General features: G+C 46.7%; 1 protein-coding gene across 4 annotated transcripts in view; it reads left to right on the top strand.

Moving 5' to 3' along the window:
- SLC36A4 (solute carrier family 36 member 4) overlaps positions 1-13,111 on the top strand; it is a 1,249,299-nt gene that overhangs the window by 362,971 nt on the left and 873,217 nt on the right. For all 4 annotated transcript variants that reach the window (XM_085621384.1, XM_085621386.1, XM_085621383.1 and 1 more), the window contains 2 exons: positions 936-1,031; positions 6,484-6,568. In XM_085621384.1, the coding sequence (XP_085477510.1) occupies positions 936-1,031; positions 6,484-6,568 (181 nt within the window). The remainder of the gene's footprint in view (positions 1-935; positions 1,032-6,483; positions 6,569-13,111) is intronic.

The following is a 13,111-nucleotide window of genomic DNA, read 5'->3' as shown; positions in this document are numbered from 1 at the left end:
TCAGTATATCCTTAAACGTGTCCCCTTCCTACACCCACCTTCGACCTGTACACAGTTACCTCTTACATCTGAGCCATTCAACTGACCACTTCTGTAATGTAAAGCCAAACCCATGAGTGCATAGGGTACGAATTACATCACAGTCCATATCAGGGAAGCCTCCACTGACCGTCAGTGACCCTGCTCTCCTTGGAGGGCCCACCAGAGGAAAGATGTTACAGAGATGCCTCTGGGTGGCCAGGACTATTCTTCAGGCCTCCAGCTATGAACACCAACATCCGCCAGCCAGCCACTCGCCAATCATGGCGTGGAACCCACAGTTCCATTAGACCTTGCGGCTGGAGGCAGTTGATAGTAATAAGACAGGATACTGGATGGTGGTTTTCATTCCTCCCAATTTTAAAGGTGAAGGGACTGAGGAAGCGAGCTCATCTTTTCAAATACTGATCTGTCCAAACTTGCCTACCTACGTTTTGCCTACTGCATTGAACTAAAAACTTTGCTTAATTCACCTACTGCCTTTGATATTAAAGTAATCGTTGTGTTCTAAATAAGCACGTGGCACGTTAAAGTTTGTATTGTTTTTTGCTGGTGGCAGTAATTTAATGCAACTGATTGTCTCTGAGGAGGGATTTAAGAATAAGTCGTGCTGCATGTTTTAAGCATATGGTGATTTTTAGGGATTCCGTCTTGAAGATTGAAGTCGTTTGTATAGGATTATTGTAAAGTATTTTTTTGTGAATATTTTTTATTAATCCGACGATAAACATTTATTATCACTGCAAGTTCGGATGTCCAGTTTGCTCCAGTAATTCTGAAAACCTGTAATCGTGTTCCTGAGCTGTGAAGTTTGTTTTCTAAATGGTATTTTTCAGCTGATCGGATTTTGAAAGCATTTACAAAATGTTAACTCTCTGAATTGGTAAATATTGCAGACATAACAAGCCGTCGTTGGGTTACAGTGACACTGTGAGCTTTGCCATGGAAGCCGGACCTTTAGAGTGTCTCCAGAAGAGAGCGGCTTGGGGAAGGTAAACCTGTCTATTGTATGAGTGTCAATTTCATAAATTAAGTTACTACTATGTTAAGCAAGTACGTAGGGCATAACTCGCTTTGAGCATGCTGTGTTAAGAAACTGACTTCAGACTGTATTGCCAGTACTATTTTAAAGGCGATGCTAGAGAAATATAAATCGTCAAACTTTGCATTAATATCCCTCGTGCTCTGCTGCTCCAAAGAACTGTTTTTCACCTACACCCCCCAGTTGTGTTCCGGTCAGTGAACTCCCCATAGTTGTGCTTTATTATTTTTGCACGGGTAACCTCTGGTGTCAAAATTCGGCATCATTATTGTTCAGCTTCAGTTTCGTTCAGCTTCAGTTTCGTTCAACTTCAGTTTCATTTTCTAGACATGGCTCAAAACGTACTCCTGGCACGTGTTTCGCTCTCACCTGAGGGGCACAGCATTTACTATTTGCTGACTAGTATGCAGTTTCCATAACATATTAGTACCTGTAAATATTCAACTGTGGCATAAGGGGCATAGCTGGTATAAAACTTCAAACTTTTTCCGCAGTTTTATTTCACAAGTGCTTTGACAGCTCGTGGGTGCTCTTGGGTGCTAACTAGTAACTAAGTTATGGAAAATTGCATAGAAGTTGGTAGTTAACATCTGCTGTACGTCTATCATGAGAGCGAAATATATTTGAGAAGTAGCTTGTTATATGATGTATCGAAAGTGCAACTGGTGTGAGCAGCAAATGAAGCAAAATTGAGATTCAATAAACTACTTGGAGACCAACGATATAAAGTGATAAATGTGGAAAGTTAAATTACCAAAATGTAACCTAAAGATAAGGTATATAAATGAAAATTGTGTATACTACAAAAAAAAAAAAAAAAAAAGGTCTGTAGCCCATTACACTGCACAAGTCACATTTAGTAAGCACTCTGTTTTGGAATCTTGTCCCATAAACTGAAGTCCAATTTTGGGTTCTCTGCCACATGACTGTGACAAACCTGGAAGATATTCCCTTGCAGGAGCTGATTAAAAGGGGGTTGCAGAAAAAATGCTGAGAGAGAGAGAGCACTCTCTAGGCGGAGTTAACAAATTATTTACCCAAAATTGAAACCTCTCACTGGCAAAAGAATTTGGGAATGAAAATGAGTAATCCCAATTTAGGAGTGAAAGGGAAGAGATCGAGATGAGATTTGCACACAAAAGATGGGTCTCTTAAGTACAGCTGGGGAATAAAAAAAAATCCCCAGAATTTTCAGATCTATTAAGCACACGGAGGCAATGATTACACTGCCTTTCTGCGCTTCATTTGAAACAGCAGCCATATGAAAATCACATTAATAATTTAAGGAACTACCTTTTCCATGAACACTATGTGAGGTAGGGAAAAGGAAACCAACAACAATGTCCAGCCAATAACAATCCTGCATGCGGGCATGTAGTCCATCTTCTGTCTCCTATCCCTCTTTCATTGTGTGATGATAAGCATGTCATCCTGTTTTGTTACTCCTTTTTCAAAGATTTGTTACCTAAACCTGTATTAACTGAGAAGGTAAATATTCGTCAGTATGTCTTATTCATGAGCAAGGACCATAACATGGTACAAGTGCATTGAGCTCTTGTATGGTGCATAACTAGTATAACCATTTTCGAGTTAAAATGAGGAAGCAATGATACCAAAATACTCACTCACAACAAAGTCCCTTCCAATGAGCAGGAATTATCTGATCAGTGGGTGGGAGTAGTAGATCTCCGGTCTTTGGGTGGGATAATCCTCGCCTCCGTGTCCTTTATAGAATTGAAAATTTTCCATCACGTAAGCTAAGGATTTTTTATTCTATGTCAGGACCGGAGGCTAAGATTCCGCTGGCTGAAAGCTTACTCATCACCAGGGAAGACAAGGTATATAAATACAATTTTGGAAACTACTATAAAAAAATAATATATATATATATATGTATCCTGGTATACTGCTCAAGTTGTATTTAACAAGCACTCCGTTTTAGAGTCTCGTCCCATAAGTTGAAGTCCAATTTTGGATTTGCTGCCACACGATGGTGACACACCTGGAAGATATAACCATCTTGAAGTAAACCTCTTGAAAGTTGAATCAGAGGACCAGTCTGCTGCATTGACTATATTCTCCAGCTGTGCACCTAACTTGAATGCCTTTGATGCCTTGACACCTCTCACTGAATGTGTGCCAAGCATACAGGTATCAATGCCAGCTTCTTGCATCACCCATCTGACCCATTGTCAATAGACAGGGAGGATACCACCTTGAACGGCTTCTTCAGAGAAAGGAGGAGTTGTCTCTCCCCTGGAGGTCTGAGTTCTTCTGTCGTACACCTATTTGCCTTAATGCATTGAACCACACATAATTTTCAGTTCTCCTTAAAAGAAGGGTAAGATACCACCTTAGAATTGGTATTTGAGTGTCTGGAAATGTGAAAGGTAACAGCAAACAAATGATGGACAGAATGCTGACAATGCAAACATTCTCCCCCAGTCAAAAGATCTGGGTTAAATCCATTGTTCTTTTGCCCACTAAGCCACCCAATGTGAAAGGTAACTCCATTAGGGGTAAAAGCTCTTCATGTAATGTCCTGAGCTCTGATATCCAAGACTCTTCCACAGGAAATTAAGCAGAGTAGCATGGCCAACTTAGCTGAAAAGTTAGCCATGCTACTTCTTTCTGGACAGATACTTGTTTCTTGGCCTTGATGTGAAGGAGTTTAAGACTCTGTTAACGTCCCATAAGGACAAGTACCACAGTTCTGGTAGAACCAACAGCTGGATACCTATTATTTGTCTGCACACTAGAGGATGCTCCCCCATGGGGAGGCACTCAATGGGATCATGGCTAGCCGACATGACTGATTTAAAGGATGTTAATGACCTATAAGCAATACCTCTTGACACCATCTTGGAGACAAAATGTAACACCTGGACAACCTTGGACTCCACGGGATCCAAATCCTTCTGCACACACCAACCCACCCATCGTGTCCAGGCAGATTTGTACCTCCTGACAGTGAGGATGCATATGCGTTTGTGAGGAGTGTTTGAGCCTGTTCTGAAAGTCCCAGAACCTGCCATCACCTCCTGTGATCCTCCACACCATGAGGCATAGTTGGCCTTTCAGCACAAGCTTGTGAGGGTTTCCCAATGGTTCGCGAAGGAAATTCTGAGAGAGGATTAGAGGGGTTGGAGAATACCAAGAATGTTCCATCAGAACTGGATACCAGGCTGGCAATCTGCAAAAAGGTGTCACCAGAATCTGGTCTGCTAGTTATCTCCTCACTTGCGCTGAAATGTGGGTTATCATAGAGAATGTGGCAAATGCACATCTTATCTCCTTGCTCCAGTCCTGTAGAAATACATCTGTGGCTGACGCCGTCAAATCAGGCCTCCAGCTGAAAAAACCTCAGACCCTGATGGTCAAGGCAGGAGGCACACACATCGTTTTGAATAGACCTTGTGTGATCCAGCATCCTGAAAATCCTGTAGTCGAGCTTCCGTGTGCTTGTTACCTGCAGATATCTGGAGTTCCAATCTGTGACATTGTTCTTGGAGCCCGGGAGGTGTGCCGCCATTAGAGAGACTTTGTGTGCAACTCTGAACTCTCAGAAGTCTCGGGCTTAGTCTGACAGTGTCTTGGATTTCGCTTCCTCTATGCCATTGATGTAACGTACTGCTAACATGTTGGTCATTCTTAAATGTATGCAGCATTGTACTTTGCCTTTGGTACAAAACCTGACCATGAAGGATCCTGCTAGCTTCTCCAGACAATTTATATAGAGTTATTGATCATGAGATGACCAACTTTCTTTTGTGGATAACTCTCCGCAGCGGGTTCCCCAGCCCATCCTGCTTGCGTCCGATTCTGTTATGAGATTCGGCCTGGATGCCTCTCCCACTCAAGGATTCCATATGTTAACCATCATTCCATCTCTTCCTTGGCCTCAGGGGAAAGGATACTGATTCAGCGTAGGAGAGACCCTATTTGTAGTAGACTGCCTTCAGCCTTTGTAGGGCTCCATAGTGCAGGAGCCCGGGGAAGATGGCCTGGATGGAGAATGAGAGGAGTCCCACTACTCTTGGAAGTTGATGGAGCGATGTATTTGGTTTTAACAAACTCTTGCATAGTGTCTGTCTGATGTTTGCTAGCTTTGTCGAGGGGAGGCTCCAGGTAGTCTCCTTGGATTCTAGGACAAAACCTAGAAATGCCAGTCTCTGAGTCAGCATTAGATATTTCTCCATGTTGATCACAAACCCCAGGGATTCTAGAAGAGTTACTGTCAAATGTAGGTTGTCCAACGACCCCCGAGGGCATTGATTCTTCAGAAAGATGTAGTTGAGATAGACTATAAGGCGGATGCTTCTGACCCTCAGATATTCCATCGCCAATATGAGCACATTGGTGAAGCACCAGGGTACCGAAGACAGGACAAATGGGAGGGTCGTGAACTTGAACACTTGGCCCTTCCACTGGAAATGCAGGAATCTGCAGTGAGGACTATAGATCCAGGTCTTACGGCATTAGGAGGGGTCTGTGACAGCTTTGCACTAGTGGCTGTAAAGCCTTCCCGTAGGGAGCCAGGGCATAGGATACCGCTTTAAGATTATACATGTGAACAGCGTTGCAAAACTCATCGCCCAGTGGAAAGTATTAGGTCTCTTCCTCCTCAAGGGGGGACATGTCATTGATCTGTATGGGGCAGACGGTGTAGGGTCTGGGTTGAACAGCTTTTATGCAGGATCCTTTTTAGGGTTAATGTCCTGGGGCGAACTTTCTTATTAAGGTTTATACCCCGGGTCACCAGGATGCACCCTTTTTTCATGGAGCCATGCCTGGGTCGTTGTCCCACTGAGGAAAGTCTGTTTTATGTATGGCTCGTGCCTCTTACAGACCCTGAGAAGAGGGGCGTCAGACTCCAGGCCTGGCGGAGCAAGGGACAGACTTCGCGATCGGCCGCTGTGCTCCTTAGAAGAGTGTTTGTCCTCGCGCTCCGATCACAGAGTCAGAGTGGCGCGCGTCTCTGAGACGAGCGAGAGCGCCCTCTAGTTGTTGGTTTTCTTTTCCCTACCTGCCCTAATGTTAAGGGGAAATGTAATTTGTTAAACTGTTTAAGTGATTTTCATATGACTGCTGATTAAAATTAAGCAAAGAAAGACCGCGCAATCCTCGCCTCAGGTACTGATAGAATCAACACAGACATGATACCTGCACCTTTTTTCATTTAAATATCTTCGGAGGTAAAAACATTTTATAATTATAGTTGCATGGACACGTCTTACAACTCTGATACAGACATGCATGCCCTGTTCGACCTCCAGTTGGGCAAAGATCCGGCTTTAAAAGTGTTTTCTATTTGTTACCATACTGTAAATTTGTAGTGTTAATGTCTAATTCTCTATTGCGGTAACACAAAATGCGCACACTCACTCTTTTATTTTTTCCAGGTGCATTGTTGACTTTTTCTTGATTATCACTCAACTTGGATTCTGTAGTGTATATTTTGTGTTTTTAGCAGAAAACATGAAACAAGTAAGTAAGAAATATGTTTTTACACAGTTTAGAACTTAATGTTTTTCAATGTGTATGTATTTGCTGAACGTAAAAGTGACATCTGTGCAGCTTGTGACTCAGAGTTATTGAGCAACTTCTTGTATCATGAAATGACATTTGCTTAGTGTGGGAAATCTCATTAGTATTGTTACCATCTTCGCACTAGAGCAAAACTGTATCATGGCTCCCGCTCCACAGCTCTACTAAGGGAATGGTTCTGAGATCAGATGTTTAGCAACTATTTACATTTTAAATGTCAAATTTACAGTGTATGTATACTGAACCAAATAATTTAAAAATGCTGCAGTCTTCGATTGGAGCAATATCAAAAATATTTTTGGACCACATCTGTTTTTAAGTGAATCTGTGACAGTAGTCATTTAGGTGATAAAATAGATGTATTCTTAGGTCATTGACTACTGAAAACCTAGATATTTTCCGTCTGTGTGATGAAGATGTTGTTTCTGTTTCTCAGTATCTTTCCTTGCCCTCTTCTCGTCACATCACGTGTGTGGTATTTGGGCAGGAGACGTACTTCCCCCACCCATGCGGCTCAACTAGCAGAACCAGTGTTGCCATGCCCATGCATATTCAAACACTCCTCAGATATAAATCACATGAAATAACTTTTTTTCAAAATTTCTTTATTGTAGTTTGATTAGAGAAAAACACCATTACATTGCAGCAGTGGGCAATAGTAAATACGAATTACAAGGAAACTCCACATTTACTTGGAAAAAGTACTTGCTATGCAGGTGTTTGGTACCAATAAGTATACACACCTGCCTCTGCCATGTCAGCAGACCGTCCATTGCAGTGACATAAAATGTTATACCTTTGTCCTATGCCCACCACACGTACAGAAAGTAAGATGTACATTCCAACACGCTTTTTAAACAAGTGCATAACATTGTAAGAAGTAATATATTATATCTCAATTCCTGGGTGTGCGTAGTGGAGCATTGGAGAGGCGGTTGCCACCAGCAGTTTCTGGAGGGGATAGGATGCCCACCATCAATCACACACATGTTCAAACTTCTGCTCTGTCCCCATGTGTCTCAGCCAGGGCATCACCAGACAGGGAGCCATCTACAACTGCCTGCCCAGTTCCACGTCTGGTTTTCTGCGCAAGCGCCTTGGCTCCTCAGTGTATCCCCTTCTGCAGCAGCCCATGTTCCCACTTCTGTCTGCCATCTAATGTGGGGTGGGCCTTGTGGTGATTTCCAGTAGTGTCCTTTGTCCCTATGTGCTTTTTTCCAGGGCTAGGTCTAGAAACCCAACACCCGCTTTTTTAGGTCTCGCCTTGGCAGCGCATGCGCTGCATGCGCTGTCTCAGCAAGACCTAAAGTAATCTCTATATGTTGGCAAGCATCCAGTAGTTTCTCCGGCTGCTTGCCATTGGCTTAGTGTTGGCTTAGTGTTTCTTACCTTGTTTTTCAGTGGCACAACTGACTTCCGTGTAGTCTGGAAGCAGCGGCCACCAACTACAGTTTTAGTCCGCACTGTTTGGACTTTTTCATTGTCTTGCGCATCGCTTTCTGACCAAAACATGGCAGTGGCGCACGCGCAAGGAGCCGGTGTGCGCGAGGGGTGGGCAGCGCATGCTGCTTGTTTCGTTTCCTGCTTCCTGCTCCTAGCAAGCTCTATGGTCACCAATGCTCGCTGTTTGTGAGCAGAGCTTTCGGGCACCAGCGCTTATGCTGAACGGCAGGTCAGTGTGTGAAAACAGTTTTTGCTGTTTGTGGGCATAATCTATAGCTGCGTGAATGTTCAAATGTTTTATGAAGACGGGCACCGTGCTTTGTTTCACCATGGTGCCCGTTTTCATTTTAGAAGAGGTCTACTACTAGAAAACCAGAGCACAAGGGGTTGGTGGGAGGTGATGTTGTACAGCTCAGCACTGACTTCTTTAAGTGATTTGCTCAGAAGCACAGGATGTGGACGCGACCCGAGGCTCGAACCCTGGTTTCCAGCACCAAAGTCGTCAATCTAGCCGTCAGACCACATCCTCTGCGGGTGTGGCATTACTTCGCCAAGATATCTCCGCGAAACTGTATGGTACATACAACTACTTACACATCCAGACATCTGCCAAACACTGAGCTACTTGCTTTTTTCACCACCATCACTCCCTCTTGATTCACACTGAGGTAAGGTAATATAGCCCCAATCACCTTGAGTGTCTCTATGCAATCCACATTCCTCTTTGGTGTTACCGGGACGAACGTTAGACCGGAGCACCCAGCACCATTTTTGGTACCAGCTCCCAGATTGGATGGTGATTTTAAATGCGCTTTTGGCGCTATCCCATACACTTCAGTATCTTACGGAGTTCCCATTTGGAGCAATAAGAGGTTGTCGAGGCTTCAGGGCATAATCAGCCGTCTTACACTACCGGAAGGAGACGCACCTGATTGCATTAGTGTTTTACAGTTCGCTCATCAGCATGTGTTAATAATGTTAAAACTTTTGAGATCGATAAAATATTTACGCATATGATCATAATTCTAAAAACGTTCTGCCTAAAGCAAGCACTGCTAACGATTGTTAGTGTTCTAAGGAACATTACAACATTGATCCAAGCAATGGGGGAGGGGCCACAAACAGGAGGCGGAGGGCGAGGCACAGAGACCTGGCCCTAATTCCCGCTTTGTGCACCTCTGTCACAATTACTTCATCGGCAGCCTCCCTTCACTTACCGCCAAAAATGTAAAGTGCTAGAAAAGAAAAGAAATACTGCCTCTGCAACTGGATGTCACTTGTGCTTGTCCGTGCTACGGCATTCAAGAGAGGTGCAGCCAGTTGCACTGGAATTATGCTGTTCTTTGGGCGCAAAGTTTTCTGCATAATTATATATTTACTGTAATTATGACATACTTTATCATCTGCTGCATAATTTGCTTATTTTAGCAACCACAACAAATTTGACTCAAACGGATTAAGAGTTATTTTTTTTTTTTTTTTTTTTAAAAACCTTTATTTTCAAAAGTCTGGACACAGCTATTCAGCCGACAACCCGGAGGTTCGGCAGCTTCGGTAAAGAGGAACAGAGATGCGTCCACAGTACAATGAAGGAGGAGTGCAAAGATTCCATTTTTTAAATAAACACAAAACACACAACAACCCCCAGCAAGGCAAGAACACTGAATGCCCATGGTGATAGCCCCCCAGGGGAGGCAGGACCCCAATCATCTACCATTTACAGTACCGTGAAAAGAGGAAGAAGGGGGACAGCAGAGGCCAAAGAATTCCATTAACCCTACTGAGCTGGAAAGAAGGTTAGGAGGAAAGCTGTTCCTCGGGGGGATCCAGATCAGGGGCAAGACAAATTCCCCCCCTGTATTGGTTCCACCGCCCCCAGATGGCGTGCCACTTCCGAGGGCGGCCTCTAGCGCAGTATACCGTCTTCTCCCTTAGCATACTCCAGTCCATATTTTCTTTCCACGCGGTCAATGTGGGGGGGCCCACGGATCCCCACAATCGCGCTATATCTCTCTTAGCGACCATGTTGCCCAGAGTCACCCATTGGGTCTGCGCCGCATTGTGATCAGTGGGCCCCCAGACATTCAGGAGACAACACCGCGCTTCCGGCTGCATAGCAATGCCCGTCACCTCCCCCATCACTGCATGGACTCTCCGCCAGAATTCCGTGATGACACCACATTCCCAAATGATATGCAGGAAAGTACCCACCATACCACATCCCCTCCTGCATAGGCCGTCCTCCGAAAATCGCATGTGAACCAGCCTTGGCCCCGTCACGTACACTCGATGCAGTATTTTAAGCTGCACCAGCCTCAGACGCGACGGGATCGCAACCTCCTTAGGAGAGGAAACAGCAGACTGCCAATCCTCGTCATCCAACTCGAGGCCATCCCTGGACCACTGGTCCCTCAACCCCAGAAGCATATCCGCCCGGACGTTTATCAGTTTCTTATAAATGAGCGAGATCGTGCTCTCGGGCATATGACCATCAAGGACCCGGTCCTCCAAAGGAGAGGACTCAGGCACCTTCTCACCCTCTATGAGGACTGATCAGAGGGTGTGACGCACCTGAATATAGCGGAAAAACTCAGATGGTCCCAGCTCATACTCCTTCTGCAACTCTTCAAAGGACTTCACCCTCCCCTTAATCAGGACATCTCCGACCCTGGAGATGCCGATCAAGTCCCATTTGTCAAAGCCTTTTGTGTGCCAGAGCCTACCCAATCTCTCAGATTCAAACAGCGGGGTAGCGAGGGTGAGCCTATCCTTCCAGCCCAGCGAGTCAGTTGCCATCTTCCACACACGCACCGCCACACCAGTGGGCCCCGTGAGGGACGAGTCCAGGGACCGCGAATACAACGCCCTGTAATAGTTACCACCACGCAGCAACCACCTGTCCATGGCATACCCAGGGCTGAGGGCCGGGCCATAAAACCCATGATTAATCGCACTCAGCTGGGTGGCCCAATAGTACCGTCGGATGTCTGGAAGCGCGATACCCCCGTCGTACCATGGGAGCGTCAACTTTGCAATAGCTATTCGCGGCCGCCAGTCCCACAGCAACGCTCGTTGGAGGCCTTCGACCTCCCGAAAGTAGTTGGCCGGTACCCAATCCAAAGTATTCTGCAGCGCGTAGAGGAACCGGGGAAGAGACATCATTTTGAACAGGGCCGCACGCCCAACGAGGGAGAGCGGCAGCCTCCGCCAGCCCTCCACATCCCGCCTCAGGCACGCTAGGGGGGGAAGCAGGTTCCTCTCATATCGCACGGCAGAATCCATGGAGATAAAGATCCCCAGATACACGAAGCCCTGCTGAGCAACCTGGATCGAACAAGTTCGAGGGATCGGTGGAACCTCGCCATTAAGAACATATAAATACGATTTACTCCAGTTGATAACGAGACCCGAGTTCCTACCGAAAGATGTGAGTACGTCACAGACCACTATAAGTGATTTCTTGGGTGAGGCAAGATACAACAGGATGTCATCAGCATAGAGCGATATACGGTCCTCGTGCTCAGGCGACCATCTAAGTCCCCGTATATCCGGGTGCCAGCGTATCCACGCAGCCAGCGGCTCAAGGGCGAGGGCGAACAGCAATGGCGACAGGGGACAACCTTGCCGAGTACCCCTCCCAAGCTGAAACGGAGTCGACGCCCGACCATTTACCACCACACTCGCAAGAGGGCCCTCATACAGCAACCTCACCCAGCTCACAAAACCGTGGCCAAAGCCGAACTTGGTCAACACGGCCCACAAATATGCCCATTCCACCGTGTCAAAGGCCATCGTGGCATCGAGAGACGCCACAATAGCTGATTCACGCAGCGTGCCCGCCCTGGCGATTACACCATGAAGGCGCCGAAGATTTAACGCCGTGTTACGGTGCGGGATGAATCCGGATTGATCCGGATGGACCAAGTCACCGATTACCCTGATCAACCGGGCCGCCAGGATTTTAGCCAGAATTTTCGGCTCTGCGTTAAGGAGTGAGATAGGCCTATATGAAGCGCACTTATCTCGGGGTTTGCCCTCTTTGTGTATAACCACAATCGTCGCCAGTCGCTGATCCAACGGGAGGGCCCCACTCCCCCGCGCCTCCACGAACATGGCGCGCAGGTGAGGGGCAACCCTATCCGGAAATAGCTTGTACAGGTCGACCGGCAAGCCGTTCGGACCCGAGGCCTTGCCCGAGTTCAACGCGCGGATAGCCCCCGCCACCTCATCGACCGTTATGTCACCATCTAGATCGTCCCTATCTATATCAGAGAGACAGGGCAATGCAATATCACGCAGGAGGTCATGCGAGTCCTCGGGCGGCCTGTCCGACACTGAGGCATAAACCATACGGAAATAGTCCGAGAAACACTGCACAATCCTCCCAGGTTCCACAATCACCTCTCCCCCCTGTCCCGTCAACTCCGGCACTACTCTATTGACCCGTTCTTTTTTGTCCAACCAAGCCAGGAGTTTCCCGGCCTTGTCACCAACATCATACAGACGGCCCTGCTGTTCCCTACCGAAGGTCTTAGCGGCATTCGTCACCAGGTCCTTATACTCGGATTGCTTCAAGCACAGCTCATGCAGTGAGGCCTCTGTAACCTCCTCCTCCAGCGCTCCCTCCAAAGCCGCGATCTCCTCCTCAACCTGCAAAACCTCGCCATCTCTCCGCCGCTTGGCAGCCACTACAAGGGAGAGGGCTTCCCCTCGCAGCACGGTCTTAAATGCTTCCCACAGCGACACTGCCGAGTCCACGGATCCCTGATTGTCCTTGAAAAAATTATCCACTGTCTTTACCAGCGCGCTGCGCGTCTTGGGGTCTCGGAAATACCAAGGGTTGATAGGGGCCACCCTTCCCCCTCCCTCTCGACCCAGATCCAGCCTGACCCACACCGGCGAATGGTCAGATATGCCACGCGCCATGTGCCTGGCCTCAGACACCAATGAGGCATGCGCAGCCAGAGTGAGTAAGTAGTCAATCCTAGAAAGGCTACCATGCGCCCCGGAGTGGAAAGTGTATTGGCTCTGTGTGGGGTG

Source organism: Triturus cristatus, chromosome 8 (assembly GCF_964204655.1).
Source record: "Triturus cristatus chromosome 8, aTriCri1.1, whole genome shotgun sequence".
Lineage (NCBI taxonomy): Eukaryota > Metazoa > Chordata > Amphibia > Caudata > Salamandridae > Triturus > Triturus cristatus.
This window is presented reverse-complemented; position numbering and strand designations above follow the sequence as displayed.